The sequence below is a fragment of the Macaca nemestrina genome, chromosome 10 (assembly GCF_043159975.1).
Source record: "Macaca nemestrina isolate mMacNem1 chromosome 10, mMacNem.hap1, whole genome shotgun sequence".
Classification (NCBI taxonomy): Eukaryota; Metazoa; Chordata; class Mammalia; order Primates; family Cercopithecidae; genus Macaca; species Macaca nemestrina.
Genome location: NC_092134.1, coordinates 1,290,909 through 1,309,370, shown reverse-complemented (window position 1 = coordinate 1,309,370; position 18,462 = coordinate 1,290,909). Strand labels below are relative to the sequence as shown.

At 47.0% G+C, this 18,462-nt stretch overlaps 1 protein-coding gene across 5 annotated transcripts in view; it reads left to right on the top strand.

Moving 5' to 3' along the window:
• SFSWA (splicing factor SWAP) overlaps positions 1-18,462 on the top strand; it is a 92,973-nt gene that overhangs the window by 51,740 nt on the left and 22,771 nt on the right. For 4 of the 5 annotated variants that reach the window (XM_011756289.3, XM_011756285.3, XM_011756288.3 and 1 more), the window contains 2 exons: positions 4,559-4,789; positions 6,226-6,416. In XM_011756289.3, coding sequence (XP_011754591.1) covers positions 4,559-4,789; positions 6,226-6,416 — 422 coding nt within the window. The remainder of the gene's footprint in view (positions 1-4,558; positions 4,790-6,225; positions 6,417-18,462) is intronic. The other variant, XM_011756286.3, reaches the window with a different exon arrangement.

Genomic DNA, 18,462 nt, shown 5'->3' with positions numbered 1-18,462 from the left:
TGGTTTTGAAGGAACAATGATAGGCTGTGGGCAGTGGGAGTACTGGTTTTGAAGGGACAGTGATAGAGAGGCTGTGGGCAGTGGGAGTACTGGTTTTGAAGGAACAGTGAGAGAGGCTGTGGGCAGTGGGAGTACTGGTTTTGAAGGAACAGTGATAGAGAGGCTGTGGGCAGTGGGAGTACTGGTTTTGAAGGAACAATGATAGAGAGGCTGTGGGCAGTGGGAGTACTGGTTTTGAAGGAACAGTGATAGAGAGGCTGTGGGCAGTGGGAGTACTGGTTTTGAAGGAACAATGATAGAGAGGCTGTGGGCAGTGGGAGTACTGGTTTTGAAGGAACAGTGATAGAGAGGCTGTGGGCAGTGGGAGTACTGGTTTTGAAGGAACAGTGATAGAGAGGCTGTGGGCAGTGGGAGTACTGGTTTTGAAGGAACAATGATAGGCTGTGGGCAGTGGGAGTACTGGTTTTGAAGGAACAATGATAGAGAGGCTGTGGGCAGTGGGAGTACTGGTTTTGAAGGAACAATGATAGGCTGTGGGCAGTGGGAGTACTGGTTTTGAAGGAACAGTGATAGAGAGGCTGTGGGCAGTGGGAGTACTGGTTTTGAAGTGTAAGTTGATACAACCCAGTAATATGGACTGAATTTTAAATGAAAATGACCTTCTACTCCTAGAAACGTGTTTTACCAAGATGTCTATACATGGATGTTTGTTGTAGGGCATGTTTGTTTTTTTAAATAAAAAAAAAAACCTTGGAAGCAGTTATGGTAAATTGTGAATTGGCATGTCCATACTACTTTTTGCTGTCTAAGTGGTCTGAGTTGACACGGAAATGTGTCTACACAGTAAAGAAAGGAGTTGCTGGGGCCGGACGCAGTGGCTCACGCCTGTAATCCCAGCACTTTGGGAGGCCGAGGGGGGCAGATCACGAAGTCAGGGGTTTGAGACCAGCCTGGCCAACGTGGTGAAACCCTGTCTCTACTAAAAATACAAAAATCAGCCAGGTGTGGTGGCAGGCACCTGTAGTCCCAGCTAATTGGGAGGCTGAGGCAGGAGAATCACTTGAAACTATAAGGTGGAGGTTGCAGTGAGCCTAGATCACGCCACTGCACTCCAGCCTGGGTGAAAGAGCAAAACTCCGTCTCAAAGAAAAAATAAAAAAGGAGTTGCTTATTAAGTGAAAATAGCAGGTTATGAAACAAGGAGCTGTGCCCTCACTTTTCACACGTGTACCATTGTACACTTCTGCCGAGGAATCCACCAATGATGTTCAGATGATTTTTTTCCGTATTGGGATTGCAGCTGATCTTTTTGCTCATATGCTTTCAAAATTTCCCATAGAAAATGTATATTACTTTTGAAGTTAGAAGTTAGCAATAAGAGTTGTTAGCTAAAAAGCAGAAACCTATTTGCTACGGAAGACGGAGGGTTCACTCAGGGGTGCCCGATGCCATGTCAGCCGTGCATCTGTCCCCGCTTGGTCCCGTCCTCCACTGCCTGGGAGATAGTGGGCCGTCATCGCCTGAATGCAGATCGTAGTGAGTGGTGTGCAGGAAGGAGGTGGGGCAGGTCTGTCTGAGGAGGCCTCGTAGGGGCTGGTCCTTGAAGAATGTGAAAGGGACAGGAGAAGAGCAGGCAGCTCTCAGGCAGAGGGCAGGCCGGCAGCAGAGGTGAGGGGCAGTGCAAACGTGGAGCAATGGCCCCGGTCACGCAGGGACGTGGCAGCCTTGGGAAGGAACTGGGTTTATTCTGAATGCAGCATGAGACCACTCGCTGAAGCGGTAGGACATGCTTTCCATGTGTTGTCACGTGATCTGCAAGGAGGATTCTAGGCAGAAGCAACAATTTTGTGATTGAAAAATTCCACATAAAGAAGTAATTCCTGATTCCCTGCACTGACCTGAGGTACCATGAGAAACTTACTTAATCTTTTCACCCTCAGTTTTCCCATCTGTAAAATGGGAAGCCTCTCAGTGTCCGTTCTGTGGAGCTGTAAAGGCTGAGTAAGGGAGGCCTGTGGGCCGTGTGCCATAGGCCACTCTTAGTGTAAGTAGCTGTGGTTTTGGCTTTGTGTTTGGTATGTATAGATACTAGCTTTAAAATGTCTACTTGAGAGGCCGGACAAGGTGGATCACCTGAGGTCAGGAGTTCGAGACCAGCCTGGCCAACATGGTGAAACCCATCTCTACTAAAAATACAAAAAATTAGCTGGGCATGGTGGCGAGCTCCTGTAATGCCAGCTACTCAGGAGGCTGAGGCAGGAGAATCGTCTGAACCTGGGAGGCAGAGGTTGCAATGAGCTGAGATTACGCCTTTGCACTTCAGCCTGGGCGACAGAGTGAGACTCTGTCTCAAAAAAGCAAAAAATGTCTACTTGAGGCTGGGCACAGTTGCTCATGCTTGTAATCCCAGCACTTCGGGAGGCTCAGGCAGGAGGATTGCTTGAGGCCAGGAAGTCAAGACTGCAATAAGCTATGATTGCACCACTGCACTGCAGGCTGGGCAATACAGTGAAACCCTGTCTCAAAAAATATTAAGAAAATAAAATGTAAAATGAAATAAGCATCACTAGAAAGTGTTCCAGAAGCTTTCATCTTAATACTCTTATTTGTTGATTGCATATTTTTCTAATTTGGGGAAATGGTTTGGAAATAATTGTTATTAAATCATTTCGTGATATGTTTTAGTCTAGCCCCTTGTTTTTTTTTGTTTTGTTTTTTGAGACAGAATCTCACTCTGTCGCCCAGGCTGGTGCAGTGCAGTGGTGTGATCTCAGCCCACTGTAACCTCCGCCTCCCGGGTTCAAGTGATTCTCCTGTCTCAGCCTCCCAAGTAGCTGGGATTACAGGCACCCGCCACCGCACCCAGCTAATTTGTATATTTTTAGTAGAGACAGGATTTCACGATGTTGGCCAGGCTGGTCTTGAACTCCTAACCTTGTGATCCACCCACCTCGGCCTCCCAAAGTGCTGGGATTACAGGCATGACCCACTGTGCCCTGTCAGTTTTTTTTTTTTCTTATGGAAAATCTCAAACATGTACGAAAACAATATCATATAATGCCCACTCACGCCCCACACATGTGCTCATCATCTGGCTTCAGCTGCCGGCCCTGCTCCTTATTATTTTGACGTTATAAAGTACTGCTCTCCCGGTATTAGTGTCTTGGTGTGTGCCCTGTCCCTTGAGGCAGTTGCTGATGAAAAGTGGTTATATTTCAGAGGGTCCGGGCTATCACATACTTAACTGTCTACTTCACGTCACACCGGGTTTGAAGCCGTAAATTGCTAAAGCGGGAGGACCTCCCCCAGGGGCCGGCCAGGTAGCCCGCCGTGTGCCGCAGAGCATCACAAACATAAGTTGCAGCCCTTCCAGAAGCTTCCTTGTTTACCCAGAACCCACCTCCCTCTCAGTCACCTGGTTTGCGGTGCACTTAGCATCCCCTTCATTGTGGGTTACTTGAATATTCTTCATAAATAACAACTAATGGTTTTTTAAAATACTGTATCTTATTGCAACCAGTTAGCTCTTGTCAAGAGCCATTTATCACAGCATCTGAAAGAGAAAGGGACTCTGTGTTCATTGAGTGGTGGGGCAGGGAAGATGATTTTTTTTCTTCAGGGCCTCCATATTTCCCTTAAATTAAACTTTCTGGATATTCTAGGAGGAGGGATTGCTTCTAAATTTTTGTTACGCTGGGTTTGAAATTTTCTTACAGGTGTGGAAAATGGTCTAACATAATGCCTGTCACAAAGTAGGTAAAAATGTTTGCTGAATAAAGGCATGGATTCTGTAATTTTTGGTTTGTAAGAAAAGGCTATTTTGTATCATGGGGAATTTTTGAAAGAGACCTGTTTATAGTGGAGTCACATCATATGCCTTCTGAAGCAAATTTAGATATATGCTGAGCCGTGAGCTTTTTTTTTTTTTTTTTTTTTAAAGAAAAATGAGGCCGGGCACAGTGGCTCACGCCTGTAATCCCAGCGCTTTGGGAGGCCGAGGCGGGTGGATCACAAGGCCAGGATATCAAGACCATCCTGGCTAACACGGTGAAACCCCATCTCTACTAAAAATACAAAAATTTAGCCGGGCGTGGTGGCGGGCGCCTGTAATCCCAGCTACTCGGGAGGCTGAGGCAGTAGAATCGCTTGAACCTGGGAGGTAGAGGTTGCAGTGAGCCAAGATCGTGCCACTGCACTCCAGCCTGGGCAACAGAGCGAGACTCCATCTCAAAAAAGAAAAGAGAGAGAAATGACAAGAATTGGCCATTTAAAATTGCAGGTGACTGCCCTGGCATCAGCAAGTGTGCCCTTGCCATGCAGTGCCCAGTCAGTGTCGTTCTCACAGCACAGTTCAGGGGCTTGCCCCAGCCCAGCGCCGTGCAGTGCATGTCTGTCCAGGTCTGCTCTGATGGCATGGCGTCCCCACCAGAGACCCTGTGTATGATGTGGCTCCATGCTGGTCATCCCCTTCCCAGCAGCCTGTGCTCAGGTGGGTAGCAGGGCCTGCAAAGATTTCCACTCTGTAACATGTATCATAATTCTCACCTTTCCTCAATAGCTTCCTTTGCTCCAATAAGCTTTGCAATCAAGGCCAAAGAAAATGATCTGCTTCCCCTGGAAAAAAATCGTGTTAAGCTAGATGATGACAGTGATGATGATGAAGAAAGCAAAGAAGGCCAAGAAAGTTCTAGTAGTGCTGCAAACACTAACCCAGCAGTTGCCCCACCCTGTGTAGTTGTTGAGGAGAAGAAGCCTCAACTTACCCAGGAGGAGCTAGAAGCAAAGCAAGGTTTGTTGATAGCTTTTAAACTTCTTGAAAGAAAGGAAATACATAAATATAAGATTTATCTGCTAAGCCAAAAAACCTCAAGGCTGCCAACTAGAATCTGAAGCCTTTGGAAATCAGACCCATTTGGGAGTTGTGTAACATGTCTGAGGTTTTGAAACGTTCTCTGTTAGAGGAATGAGCTCTGCTCTTCACTGAACCTCAAATGCAGTGCCGTTGGCAGTTTGTTTTCGAAGAAACTGAGTTGGCCGTCTTAGCCCTCATGCGCCACAGTGGAATGCATTAATGGAGGCTCACTTTGCGCTTGGCTGGCAGCCCCAGGGTAAAAGGCTCAGCCTTGCTTCCCAGCTCAGGAACCAAACTAGGAGATGCCCTTTCGTGAGGCTGCCTCCCAACAGAACCATTGGGCCCTTGAAGGTGGTGTGTACCCAGCTGGTTTTCGGGCTGCAGCTCATCTTCATGGGCCACAGCGTGGCCACCACACCCGCTCCAACACTGCCGGTAGCATGGGGACAGCATATAGTCTTCCCATCCTGACTCCAAAATAAATTCTATTCTGCATTAAAGCAGTCAAATAATGGTTGCTGCATTGTGGTTGTTATCTATTCTAACTGATTTTCTTAAATTGCTTTTCCTGTATACACACATTCAGATCAAGCAACATTTAAAAGAGGCCAATTTTCAGGCCGGGCGAGGTGGCTCATGCCTGTAATCCCAGCACTTCGGGAGGCTGAGGTGGGTGGATCACCTGAGGTCAGGAGTTAGAGACCAGCCTGGCCAACATGGTGAGACCCCGTTTCCACTAAAAAAAAACAATTAGCCAGGCATGGTGGCGCACGCCTATAATCCCAGCTACTTGGGAGGCTGAGGCAGGAGAATTGCTTGAACCCGGGAGGCAGAGGTTGCAATGAGCCGAGATCGCGCCATTGCACTCCAGCCTGGGCAGCAAGAGCAAAACTCTGTCTCACAAAAAAAAAAAAAAAAGACCATTTTTCAACCACAATCCACCATCAAGAACTTCCATTGTGCTGTGGCGTTCTCCCTGAGCAAACTTGTACTCATGCCTGTACATCTGAATCTGTACTTCCTGTGTGTAAACTAACCAACTGTCGGATCATTTGGAATAAAACACTTCTCATAGAGTATCCATTGCCTGGTGTGAATATTTTGGATATATGTTGAGAGCCATTCTGAGGTTTTCATTATTCCAGCTTTCGTTAGTATAGAGTCTCATCAGCCTTCTAACTCTAAAAGTAAAATATCCAAAAAAGGGCACGTTATAAACTAATTCTTTCAAAATTTGATTTGTCCGATGTATGTACCTATTCAGAAACTTTAACTGACTGCATCGTATGACGCTTTTGCAACCTGTGAAAATTAAGATCAGATAAAATACTGCTTGCTCTAAACTTCTCTTTTCTCTTTGTTTATTCCTTAAGCAAAGCAAAAGCTGGAAGATCGCCTCGCAGCTGCTGCCCGGGAAAAGCTGGCCCAGGCGTCTAAGGAGTCGAAAGAGAAGCAGCTTCAAGCAGAACGTAAAAGGAAAGCGGCATTATTTTTACAGACCCTCAAAAATCCTCTGCCGGAAGCAGAAGCTGGGAAAATTGAGGAGAGTCCTTTCAGTGTTGAGGTATAGTAAAGAAATCCCACATTGGTATTTGCGGGGCTGCATGGTACATAGAAGCAGGGAGGATGTGTCTCCCTCCAGCTGCCTGTCTCTGGCCTGAGTGAGGGATATGAGCCCCCAGCTCTTCCTTCCTACGTGGGTTGGCTTTTGCTTTATAGCTGTGAATCGAACAATTTGACAAGAGTTTGCCCCGTAAGTGCACGTTCACATAAACAGCAAATACTGCCTGCGATTTCGGGGGAGCCTCTGCTTCACGGCTGCCCTTATGGGGCGGGCAGGAGGGCCTGGGGAGTCACTCCCATGGGTCCTGCTGGGGAAATGTGGTGGATACACTTCCCTGGAGCCCCGCCTCTGCAGCAGCACCAGTACTGAGCTCACACTTAGGGCAGAAATCCTTTTGCCACAGTCTGTATCAATGTCAACACTTTAATTAAAGAGAAAAAGGAAGAGGGAGTTAAGAGAACAGATTCCGGGAGTACATGGCTCCTTCCTCAGTGGTGTGAGCAGAGATATGGCCTTACATGGGGGTCATCACATGGCTGCCTTACAAGTCTCCTGCACCAAGGGAAGGTGCTCAGAACAGAGGCCTTCAGTAGACACTGGCTCCTGTGCCAGGGGAATTGCTCACATGGGTGTCTGAGACCAGAGGCCTTCAGGAAACACTGATGCCTTCAGCAGCAGCAGTACCGTAATTAATCATATTCAGCAAAAACACTGCTTTTTTTTTTTTTTTAGTCACATCAATTTAGAATCTTTTAAGTTTAATTTTAGATTTTTTATAGCAGTTCTGTCTCTGAATTTTATTTTGTATTTAAACTACAAGAATATCCAGAAATTCTTTGGGGAGTTTAGGAGCATTTTGGAGACATAACTCTTTTAAAGTAAGAAAAATAATAGAGTAGGACACATCCTTTGATGATTAAAGGAGGATTGTCTTTGTATCAATAAACTATGACAAAACTGGGCATTTTAGTAACTAGTCCTATAATTGTAGATGAATTAAAAGCTGACTTAACATTTGAACTATAATATTAGGATGGGTTTAGATCTACAATTAGACAATAGCTAAAAAGTTGTGGTTTTATGTTATTTCAAGAGCACTTAAAAAATCTTTTTATAAAATCTTTCTCAACCTAATCTCTCTCCTAAAAAAAAATGAATGAACACAGGAACAGAAAATCAAACACCACATGTTCTCGCTTATAAGTGGTAGCTAAACATTGAGTGCACATGGACACAGAGAAGAGAACAGCAGACACGAGGGCCTCATTGAGTGGGGAGGGAGGGAGTGAGGAAGGTAAAGATGAAAAACCTCCCTATTAGCTACTGTGCTCACTGCCTGGGTGATGAAATAAATAAAAGTTGGAAAGAATAAAAAGATAGTAACACTGGGAATTTTACTTTTTGAAAAGTTTGCAAACCTTCAAAAAATTGGAAAGAATGGTAAGATACCCCCAGTGCCCAGGCGATTGCATGCGCATGCTTACTCATCTATATGTGGGCACGTTGACCCATGCGTGCTCACCCTCTCTGAGAGTCGTTTGCAGACGTGGTGACCGCTCTACCCTGAATACCCATGAAGGGCCTTCTCCTGGGAAACACAGTGCCGCACGCAGATTGCCCACTGATGGTACATCACTTCCTCTGCAGGCCGCAGTCACATTGCTCCAAGTGGCCCCACGTGTCTTTTGTAGCTCTTTTTTTCCCGTAGTATAGAATGAGCCTTTCACTTTAATTATGCTGACATTTCTAAGAGTCCAGGACCATTATTCAAAACTGATTCTCTGCTTGAAGTCACTCCGCTTGTTTTTGTGTGGAAACAACATTCTGGGCTCAGACTTTTGAAATGGTGCAGAAGGCTGAATCAGCTTTCCTGTTTTGGGAGTCAGTCTGAAATCCCCTCACATCTGGCAGGAGGCCTCAGAAATAATACGATGAGCAGGGAGGGGAGAGTTACATAAGAGGAGCAGAGAAGATGAGTCTGTGTGAGACCTGTCGAGTGCCCGAGTGCCACAGGGTGGGCTCCTGCCCCTGATTCCGGAGTGCCCGGGCCACCCACTGTAGCCTCAGCTCCACAGGTCGGTGGTGCCCAGTCTTCTGAGCCGTTCGACTTGCCAGTCCCAGAAATGAACATTTTCAGGGAAGGTAGGAACCCCCAGCAGCCCCGCAGGACACCATCTCACAGCCCTTCCACGGCTCTTCAGAGTCGGGGCTGCCTCCTGGCTCCTCACTTCAGCCCGTTATGGCAAAAGGATCTCTGGTCATTCCTTAGCTTTAATAGGATTTCTTGGCTGGGTGTGGTGACTCACACCTGTAATACCAGCACTTTGAGAGGCCAAGGCGGGTGGATCGCCTGAGGCCAGCAGTTCGAGATTAACCTGGCCAACATGGTGAAACCTCGTCTCTTCTAAAAATACAAAAAATTAGCCGGGCATGGTGGCGCATGCCTGTAACCCCGGCTACTCGGGAGGCTGAGGCAGGAGAATCTCTCGAACCTGGCAGGCAGAGTTTGCAGCAAGCCATGATCCCGCCACTGTACTCTAGCCTGGGCGACAGAGGGAGACTCCATCTCAAAAAAAAAAGGATGGCCAGGCATGGTGGCTCACGCCTATAATCCCAGCACTTTGGGAGGCCAAGGCAGGTGAATCACAAGGTCAGGAGATTGAGACCATCCTGTCCCACATGTTAAAACTCCATCCCTACTAAAATACAAAAAATTAGCCAGGCATGGTGTTGCGCGCCTGTAGTCCCAGCTACTCCGGATGCTGAGGCAGGGGAATCGCTTGAACCCGGGAGATGGAGGTTGCAGTGAGCTGAGATCACGCCACTGTGCTCCAGCCTGGTGACAGAGCAAGACTTTGTCTCAAAAAAAAAAAAAGATATTCGGCAGCAATAAGGGGATGAAATACACAACAACAAAAATGATCATGAGGACGCTTGTAGCCACACAGAAAATGCTTCTGATGTAATAAGCAAGAGAAGCACAATATAAAATACATCCACTTCTGTGGTTACAGCCATGAAAATATGCATGTGGCAAGAAGCACAGGCCGGGCGCGGTGGCTCAAGCCTGTAATCCCAGCACTTTGGGAGGCCGAGGCGGGTGGATCACGAGGTCAGGAGATCGAGACCATCCTGGCTAACATGGTGAAACCCCGTCTCTACTAAAAATACAAAAAAAAAAAACTAGCCGGGCGTGGTGGCGGGTGCCTGTAGTCCCAGCTATTCGGAGGCTGAGGCGGGAGAATGGCGTGAACCCGGGAGGTGGAGCTTGCAGTGAGCCGAGATCGCGCCACTGCACTCCAGCCTGGGCGACAGAGCGAGACTCCGTCTCAAAAAAAAAAAAAAAAGAGAAGCACAATATAAAATACATCCACTTCTGTGGTTACAGCCATGAAAATATGCATGTGGCAAGAAGGGAAGGGAATTTAAGAAAGTAAGGGACCTGTTACAGTGGCGTACGGGTTATCGTGTTTTGATATCATTTGTGCAGTGGATAAAGGGGTTCATCAAAAGACATTCGTGAGAATACTTTAACCATTTATATTACATGACTGTATCTGTATGTTGTAATAAAATTTCCAGTGAAATTCAGTCACAACTATAATTTATCACTAACCCAGTTTTTCCCAATCTACTGTAGTTCCACATCACAGCAACCAGAATTATTTCCTTATAAACACAAAATATGTTACAGCTTAGGCCTTTGTCCTATTTATTTATTTTATTTTACTTATTTGTTTTTTTGAGACAGAGTCTCACTCTGTCACCCAGGCTGGAGTGCAGTGGCACAATCTCGGCTCACTGCAACCTCTGCCTCCTGGGTTCACGCCATTCCCCTGCCTCAGCCTCCCGAGTAGCTGGGACTACAGGCGCCTGTCACTGCGCCCGGCTAATTTTTTTGCATTTTTAGTAGAGACGGGGTTTCATCATGTCATCATGTTAGCCAAGATGGTCTCGATCTGTCCTATTTATTTTTATATGTACATTTCTCTCACCTCTCCTGTTTGCAGGCATTGGTTTTTGAATCTGTAGAACATGGAAACGAGTGTTTAAATCACTAGAATGCTCTCCCTGGATATATGTGTGTGTATGTGCAGATTACAGCTACCAAGCCATTTCAACAAAAGTGTAATGGTTGTAGCAGATGATGATAAATGTCTTTAATTGCTTCTGAAACAAAAATACTTGTAATTAAATTGGCAATTGTCATAAATAAAAATCAAACTCAAAAATATTTTTAGCCTAAAACAACTTCTGGGACAGGTTACCCTTGACTTTACTAAGTATTCTAGCATCTACTTTACTCACTGATGTTGAGACATTTGACCCAGCTGTGTAGTTGTAAAATTCTCGGAGTCCAGGAGGACTTGAGACAAAACCATGTTTGGCCACCGCACACCCTGAGTGAGGGAGCCAGCGTGGCTGAGGGCACATCAGCACCAGGAGGCTCATGGCACCCCCAGGTCTGTTGGAGCCATGGCTAGCTCAGGCTGACTCTGCAGGGTGGCATGAGGACACTCCCTTATACAAGGCCTGGCGTAACATGGCAGGAATTTTACTGTCACCTTAAAGTTAACTAAAAACAGCCACAGAGCAGCTTATGTGACTGAAGGACAGTCACTTCTCTGTCTTTACTTTGCTTTTTATAAAACTGATGTATACATATTATTTTTAAAGTTCAAATGCTACAGAAAGGTATAAAAGAGAAAAGGTCCTTTCTTTCTTGTGTATTTTTTTAAATTCCTGTGGAAATGGCACTTTTTAAAATTCCTCTCAATTCTCTCCCTTCTGTAGTTTGAGTTTTTAACATAAAGGTTACCATTTTACCTTTTTTAACTGTGCCGTTTATGCTGGCATTAAGTGTATTCACACTGTGCAACCATTACCACCCATCCATTCCCAGAATGTCCATCTTCTAAAACCAAAACTCTTTAGCCATTAAATAGTAACTCCCTGCTCTCCCCTCCCCCAGCCCTGACACCCACCTGCTTTCAGCCTCTGAACGGGACTCCTGGGGACTGCCTGTGAGTGGGATTCTGCGGTGTCTGTGCTTCTGTGCTTCTGTGCCTGGCTGACTTCGCCTAGCGTGGTGTCCTCCGGTCCAGCCATGTGGCAGCCGCGTTGGACCCCCTTCCTTTTTGCGGTTGAATGATGCTCCGTCGTGTGTATCCCCTCCCTTTGTTTCCTGTGAATCCTTGAGGGGAAAAACTCAATTCGATTCATGTATGTAGAGATGTAAAACCTCACAGTTATGGGATCATACCCTACGTATTTTTCTGACATCTTCTGACGTATTTTTTGACTTACAGTAGAGATCCTTCTGTTATCAATGCTTACAGTAGTGTTTGGTGTGTTACAGGCACTTGGTAGATATTTACTGACCAAATGACTGTAAGTAGTTTACCTGTAAATCACCCCCTCTGTGTGTGCCCCTCCCCTGCTGTGGGAAATGTGAGCCACGTCTCAGGTCTGTCTTTGTGAACAATGCCATCACCCATCTGTGTCCTGTATCTTGTGTACTCCAGTGAGTGCACTCATGGGGGAAATCCTCATCATGGAGTTCTTTTTTTAATTTGAGATACTGCTCAGTTGACCTCTGAAGGGATTGTAGCAGTTTTATTGGCGCCCATGGAGTATGAGAACTGTTTCTTCATGCCCCTGTCGGCATTGGGTACCATCAGCCTTTCAGTGGGAAAGCAGCATCCGCTTTAACTGACATATTTAATGATAAGTAATACTGAGTCACTTTGCTGATGTCTTTTTTTTTTTTTTGAGACGGAGTCTCGTTCTGCCTCCAGGTTGGAGTGCAGTGGTGCGATCTCGGCTCAGTTGGCTCACTGCAACCTCTGCCTCCCGGATTCAAGTGATTCTCCTGCCTCAGCCTCTCAAGTAGCTGGGGCTATAGGCGGGTGCCACCACGCCCGGCTAATTTTTGTATTTTTAGTAGAGACAGGGTTTTACCATGTTGGCCAGGATGGTCTCGATCTCTTGACCTCGTGATCCGCCCGCCTCAGCTTCTCAAAGTGCTGGGATCACAGGCCTGAGCCACTGGCCCGGCTACTTTGCTGATGTTTCTTGGCCTTGTCTGCTGCCTTTTGAACTGACTTTCCCTTAGCCTGGGCCTGTGTTTCTTCCGGCCCCAGGAAGGGCCCTTTCTTTGTCTGTGCTGCTTCATGTTAGCTGTTTGTCATCAGTGTCACAAACTTTTCTTCCTCTGGTACGTTTTTGACCTGCCACACTTGGAATTAATTTCAGTTTGAGGAGCCTGTCGCTAGATGCAACACATTCACTAAGTCATACATGTTTTCCCCAGTGACTCACAGAGCCTTCTTTACGACGTGCTGAACTCCCACTTGTACTCGATCTTTCTGCGTATGTGTTCCTGTTCAGTCCCATTGATCGTTAGGAGAGGTGATTTTACGTATTGAGATACAGTTGTAAATGATGTCCTAAAGTGTGCCTGTTGGCATGGAAAGATATTGGCAGTACTCTTAAATTTTTCAAGTGGAGTATAAAATTTATAAAAGCATATGCAAAAATAGTGCATATAAACCTGCATATGAGACTGGAGAGTTCCCTTGACCCCTTCCCAGGACTCGCAAAGGGGGTGGCTCGTTTACTCGGCCGCCACTCAATCTCTTACAGGAGGGACCACATGAACAGACAGGTGCGGGAACCAGAGCAAAGGAACGCTCCTCTCTAGCGGGAGCAGGCTCTGCGCTGGCCTCACGGCATCCTCCAAGCACATTACAATGCTCTTTTAGCTTTGCCGTCCAGGAGGGGGTGTCTGTGACCCCTGGAGCCCCAGAAAGCGTGTGTTACAGTCAGCGTTGAGTGTTAATCAGCTCTGGAGGGCCAGGGTGACAGCCTTTACACCCTGCCCTCTTGGTACCTGAGTTCTTGTCCAGCGTCCAGCAAGAATCAGGTCACACGAACAAATTGAAGGATGATGAATGTGGAGGACTTTATTGAGCTGTGGAAGTGGTCTCAGCAGAAAGGGAAGCTGACAAGGGGTTACAGCAGGAAGATAATTTTCCCCTGGAGTCTGGCCATCCTCAGCCAAACTCCTCTCCAACATCCAGCTGCTTCGTATCCTCTCTTCGCTCAGACGCGTCTCTCTTCTGTGTGTGTCCCCTAAGTCTGGAGTCTGGGGTTCTTATGGGCACAGGATAGGGGGCAGAACAGGCCAAAAGGCAACATTCAGGCAGGAAAACAGGGATAGTTCTCACTTTGGGCCGTGGGTCCAGGCTTGAGTGTGAAGCCCTCGCCAGTATTTCCCTGCCTCCTGTCCGTGTCACATATATTCTCTCTCCATTCCTAGTGTGTGTTCTTAATCCAGGATGAAGAGAAGGCAGAAGTCTTCACTGAGCCCCTTTTGCCATGCAGTCATTTACATAGTCATGCAGTCATTTACATAGTCGTGCGGTCATTTACATAGTCGTGCGGTCATTTACATAGTCGTGCGGTCATTTACATAGTCGTGCGGTCATTTACATAGTCGTGCGGTCATTTACATAGTCGTGCGGTCATTTACATAGTCGTGCAGTCATTTACACAGTAGCAACAGACTGCGGGATGGTTTCTTGGATTCCACACATTTTTTTCTTTTTCTTTTTTGAGAGAGTCTCACTCTGTCACCCAAGCTGGAATGCAGTGGTACCATCACAGCTCACTGCAGCCTTGACCTGCCGGCCTGAAGCAGTCCTCCTACCTCAGCCTTCAGAGTAGCTGGGACTTACATACACTTGCCGCCACGCCCAGCTAAACGTTTTTTGTATTTTTGGTAGAGATGGGATTTTGCTATATTGCCCAGACTGGTCTTGAACTCCTGGCCTCAAGCAGTTCTCCCGCCTTGGCCTCTCAAGATGCTAGGATGACAGGCATGAGCCCCTGCACCCAGCCCATAGATGTTTTCAAATTACAGATCCTGCCAAGTTTACGATTCCAGTAAGAGTTTGACAAGGAAATAGGAACTGAAACCCGCCTGTGTTTGCTGAATCTGCTGTGTGCTAGGTGCTGAGGCACTTTGGGATATGCATTAGAAGCTTGCTTGTTCACCAGTGACCGTGACGGCATTTGAGCTGTTGCTGTTCACACATGGGCATTTCCATCAGGACAGCACAGCCAGGAGGAGAGTGGCAGCTCCCGGATCTAGGGCTCAGGCAAGGCCTTGAGGCGCTTACAGAATAGTGAGGACCCACGAGGACCAAAGACCCACAAGTGGTAAAGGACAGGTGGCCCCACTCGAGAACACACGTTCTCAGGCAGGACGGGTATGACAATGGGAGGCCAGTTGTAGAGAGCCTGGGACGCCAGGATAAGTGAGCATGAGCACGAGAGCACGAGAGCTGCATTTCCGCTGAAAGAGTGTGGCTGTGGGGCAGGGGGCGCTGGAGCAGAGTGGAGGCAGGGGTGGGAGGACGCACCTGGCCAGGAGACAGTAGGGCAGTGGGGCTGGGTGAAGGGATGGAGAGGACGCTTTAGTGTTTGCCATCCGTCCGTGGGATTGGCCCATTTCATAGTTAATGTAATGCCCTTCACAAATAAGATTTCTTTTATTTTCCAATACAATCAGATACACAGTCGGTCTGCTTTTGAGCAATTTGTTTTGCCACAGTAGGAAATAATAGTTGCTAGTTCATGTGCTAATTTGTTGCCAAATACTTCATTGTGATAAAGGGGGGCTAATCAATGTTATTTTCCAATGTTACAAAAGTGGCAGGCAGTAAGCTTTTAATGCTCTCATAAATGACCATTTTTCAGAAGTTCTTTGCTTTGTCCTCGACTCTACCTGAACCAACGTACGTCTGCCCCCCCACACTCAAACATGACTTCGGTTTTGATCATTTTTGCTGGAATATTAAAATTGCATCTCAAAGGCAGCTGTGGTTTCTGGAAAGCTGTGTTTGGCATCAGTCCTTGTGCACTTTTAGCACTTGAAGCTGAAAAAAGCGGTCATGTCAACATCACAGACCATCTTAATTCCGCCTGGCAGAGCTCGCAGCAGCTCTGGTCTTCACCTTCGTGGTGAAGGATGATTGTGTTGTTGGAGTAAATAGAACTGGGCTTCATTACAAGTGACATTTGAAAGTGTTGATTCAGATTGTCCCCTCACTTCAAAATGAAGCCCTCGTCTTTAACCACAGTGGTGAGATAAGTTTTGTTTTTTGTTTTTTGGTTTTTTTTTGAGACGGAGTCTCGCTCTGTCGCCCAGGCTGGAGTGCAGTGGCCGGATCTCAGCTCACTGCAAGCTCTGCCTCCCGGGTTTACGCCATTCTCCTGCCTCAGCCTCCCGAGTAGCTGGGACTATAGGCACCCGCCACCTCGCCCGGCTAGTTTTTTGTATTTTTTAGTAGAGACAGGGTTTCACCATGTTAGCCAGGATGGTCTCGATCTCCTGACCTCGTGATCCGCCCGTCTCGGCCTCCCAAAGTGCTGGGATTACAGGCTTGAGCCACCGCGCCCGGCCAAGTATTATTAATGACAGGCATTAGTTAGGATAAAGGCAAAAAAAAAAAAAAAGTTTAGAGGTTCAAATCGTTGGCAGTAAAAACAGGAGTAGAAACTCAGCTGGAGAGTTGACTCGCACCCCTGTTTGTCTTGACTATGCCTCAGATGGCGTCTCGCGCCCCTTTGGTTTTGTCTTTCACAGACATTTGCCAGGGACCGGGTTTTTCCATCTCCCCTCTGTTTTAACGCCATGTGTTATCAGTCACATGCCAAAATAGTGCAGTGATTTTGTGAGAGAGAGTAAATGAGGAGAGTTCTTCACCAGAAAAAGACAACAAAGACGTGTTTCTCTTCCTTCTCGCCACAGAACAGACTCCTCACTCGAGGGTGGAGTCTGCGTCTCGGTCTCCTCTTCAGCCTTCTCTTTGTTTTCCTGGGGAGATCCCGGGCCTTGTTAAAAGGACCTGCAGCAGCTCTGACTTCCCCAAACACTCACAGGTGCCCGTGCTGAGGTTCCCAGTGGCGTCTTTCATCCCCGGGGTGGCTGGCTTTCTCCTGGTTTAGAGCCCATGGATATTGGGATTTTTTTTAGTGCCTCAGCTGATTTCTCTGGTCCCACCCAGGGCTCACCTCAGAGGATGTGCTCAGCTCACAAACCTTTGTTCTTTGCTGTTTGCCGAATGGAAGCCCTTGCAGTGTGTATGGGAGAGGCCATAGCTAGGATGTTGAGCCTCTGAAGTTGTAAAGCTTACTGGCTTTTATTTATTGTCTTTTTAATTTAAAGGATCATGTCGCATTGCTCATGGGCAAATCCTGACTAATGCCAGAGTGCAGTGGGTGTTCTTGGATATAGAGCTTGGCTTCTCATTGGACGTTTGTGTGTTAGAATTATGTAAGCAATAAAATATTTTAGCTGAGTGCGGTGGTTCACGCCTGTCATCTCAGCACTTTGGGAGGCTGAGGCGTGCAGATCACTTGAGGTCAGGAGTTTGAGACCAGCCTGGCCAAAATAGCAAAACCCTTTCTCTACTAAAAATACAGACAAAAAAGAAATTAGCTGGGCATGATGGCACATGCCTGTAATCCCACCTACTCAGGAGGCTGGGGCACAAGAATCACTTGAGGCCGGGAGGCGGAGGTTGTGGTGAGCTGAGATCACGCCACTGCACTCTACCCCAGCGACAGAGCAAGACTCTGCCTCAAAACAAACCAAAAAACATAAAATATTTAAAAGTTAGACCTGAAAAATATTGTTACACTTATAGAATTTCAAATGAGAAAGACCTTTTTGATAAGAACTCTCCCACAGTAAAATGGATTTTTTTTACCAAAGTGTCCCTGGAGATAATTTAGGCAGAGCCGTAAAGATGAACTTGGTAGCAGTGAACTTGGTAGCGGCTAAATGGGAGGGCCATCAGATCCCGACGAGGAATTCGTCCCTGCCCTCCTGCCTGTAGCACACCCACAACCAGGGAGGGGCATCAGAGAGCATGGTGTAAACGGAAACAGCAAGGAGGCTGAACAGAGGACTGGGAAATCACAGTGCCATCATAAAGCAGCCAGCTCGAGTGGAATCTCATCTTAAATTGGGGCCTGCCCCACCAGGGCTCCGCTGAATTGCTTTTGATCTCAAAGCCAAAGTAAGAAGCATAACTGTAGAAGAATCATTTCTACAGTGTTTTCCCTCAGCCAGTTGGCCTTGCCAGGGCAGACCTAGGGAGCGGAAAGAAGGAAGGGAAGCCCCCTTAGCACTTTGCCTTTCACAGACGCTGTCCTGCGCACACTGTGCCGTCTTGCACACACTGTGCCATCCTGCACACTGTGCCACGGGCTGGGCTGGAGCTCTCTCCCTGGGGAGCAGCTGGGGGCAGCCTGGGAGACTGGGTCCTACCCCAGCACCTGACCTGAATTTCTTCGAGGCACTAAATGATGAATTGCAGATTTTTTCACTGTGTCTAAAGGTGTGAAATGTTTAATGGCTGTAGTTTAAAATTCACTTAAAGTGAATTGAGGAGAGAGTGAGCTTTCCGGGGAAGAGGGCCAGGCTGCAGGCCCACACTGTTGAAGGGTGTTGTCTCCTGACCTGGTTCCGATGCGCTGTGGTGGAAATGTGTCAGGATGCATTGAAGATTCGTGTGCTCTTCTGCATGTATGTGACACTCAGATGGAGAGGTTTTAAAACATCAAAGGGGAACCTAGACCTTTAAAAATTATTGTCAGAGTAGTGCAGAGATTCATTTAAAAACCTAATATTGGAGGTTTGAGGAATCTCTCCGTTGGTAGTTAAAACTATTAAAAAGAAACGTATTTTTTTCCAGCATAGCTTCTCTATTACTGTGCTCCTCTTATTGGCTCCTGCTGTCCACAGCCTGGGGGCTGGGAAGGGAGTGCTGCCTGTGGAAAGGCTCGGGAACCAGAGGGGGTTCCCTTTCTCCCTTTGCATCCTGGGAGGTGAAAAGGAGGTCACTCTGGATAGCTACAGGAGGAGACGGGTCTTTGTAAGGGATGGTTGCTATGTTTGTTGGTGTGAGGGGCCCAAAGTTGAAACTTTATACATACACTTCAGTGTTCTGTTTTCCCTGTTAACACCCAGATT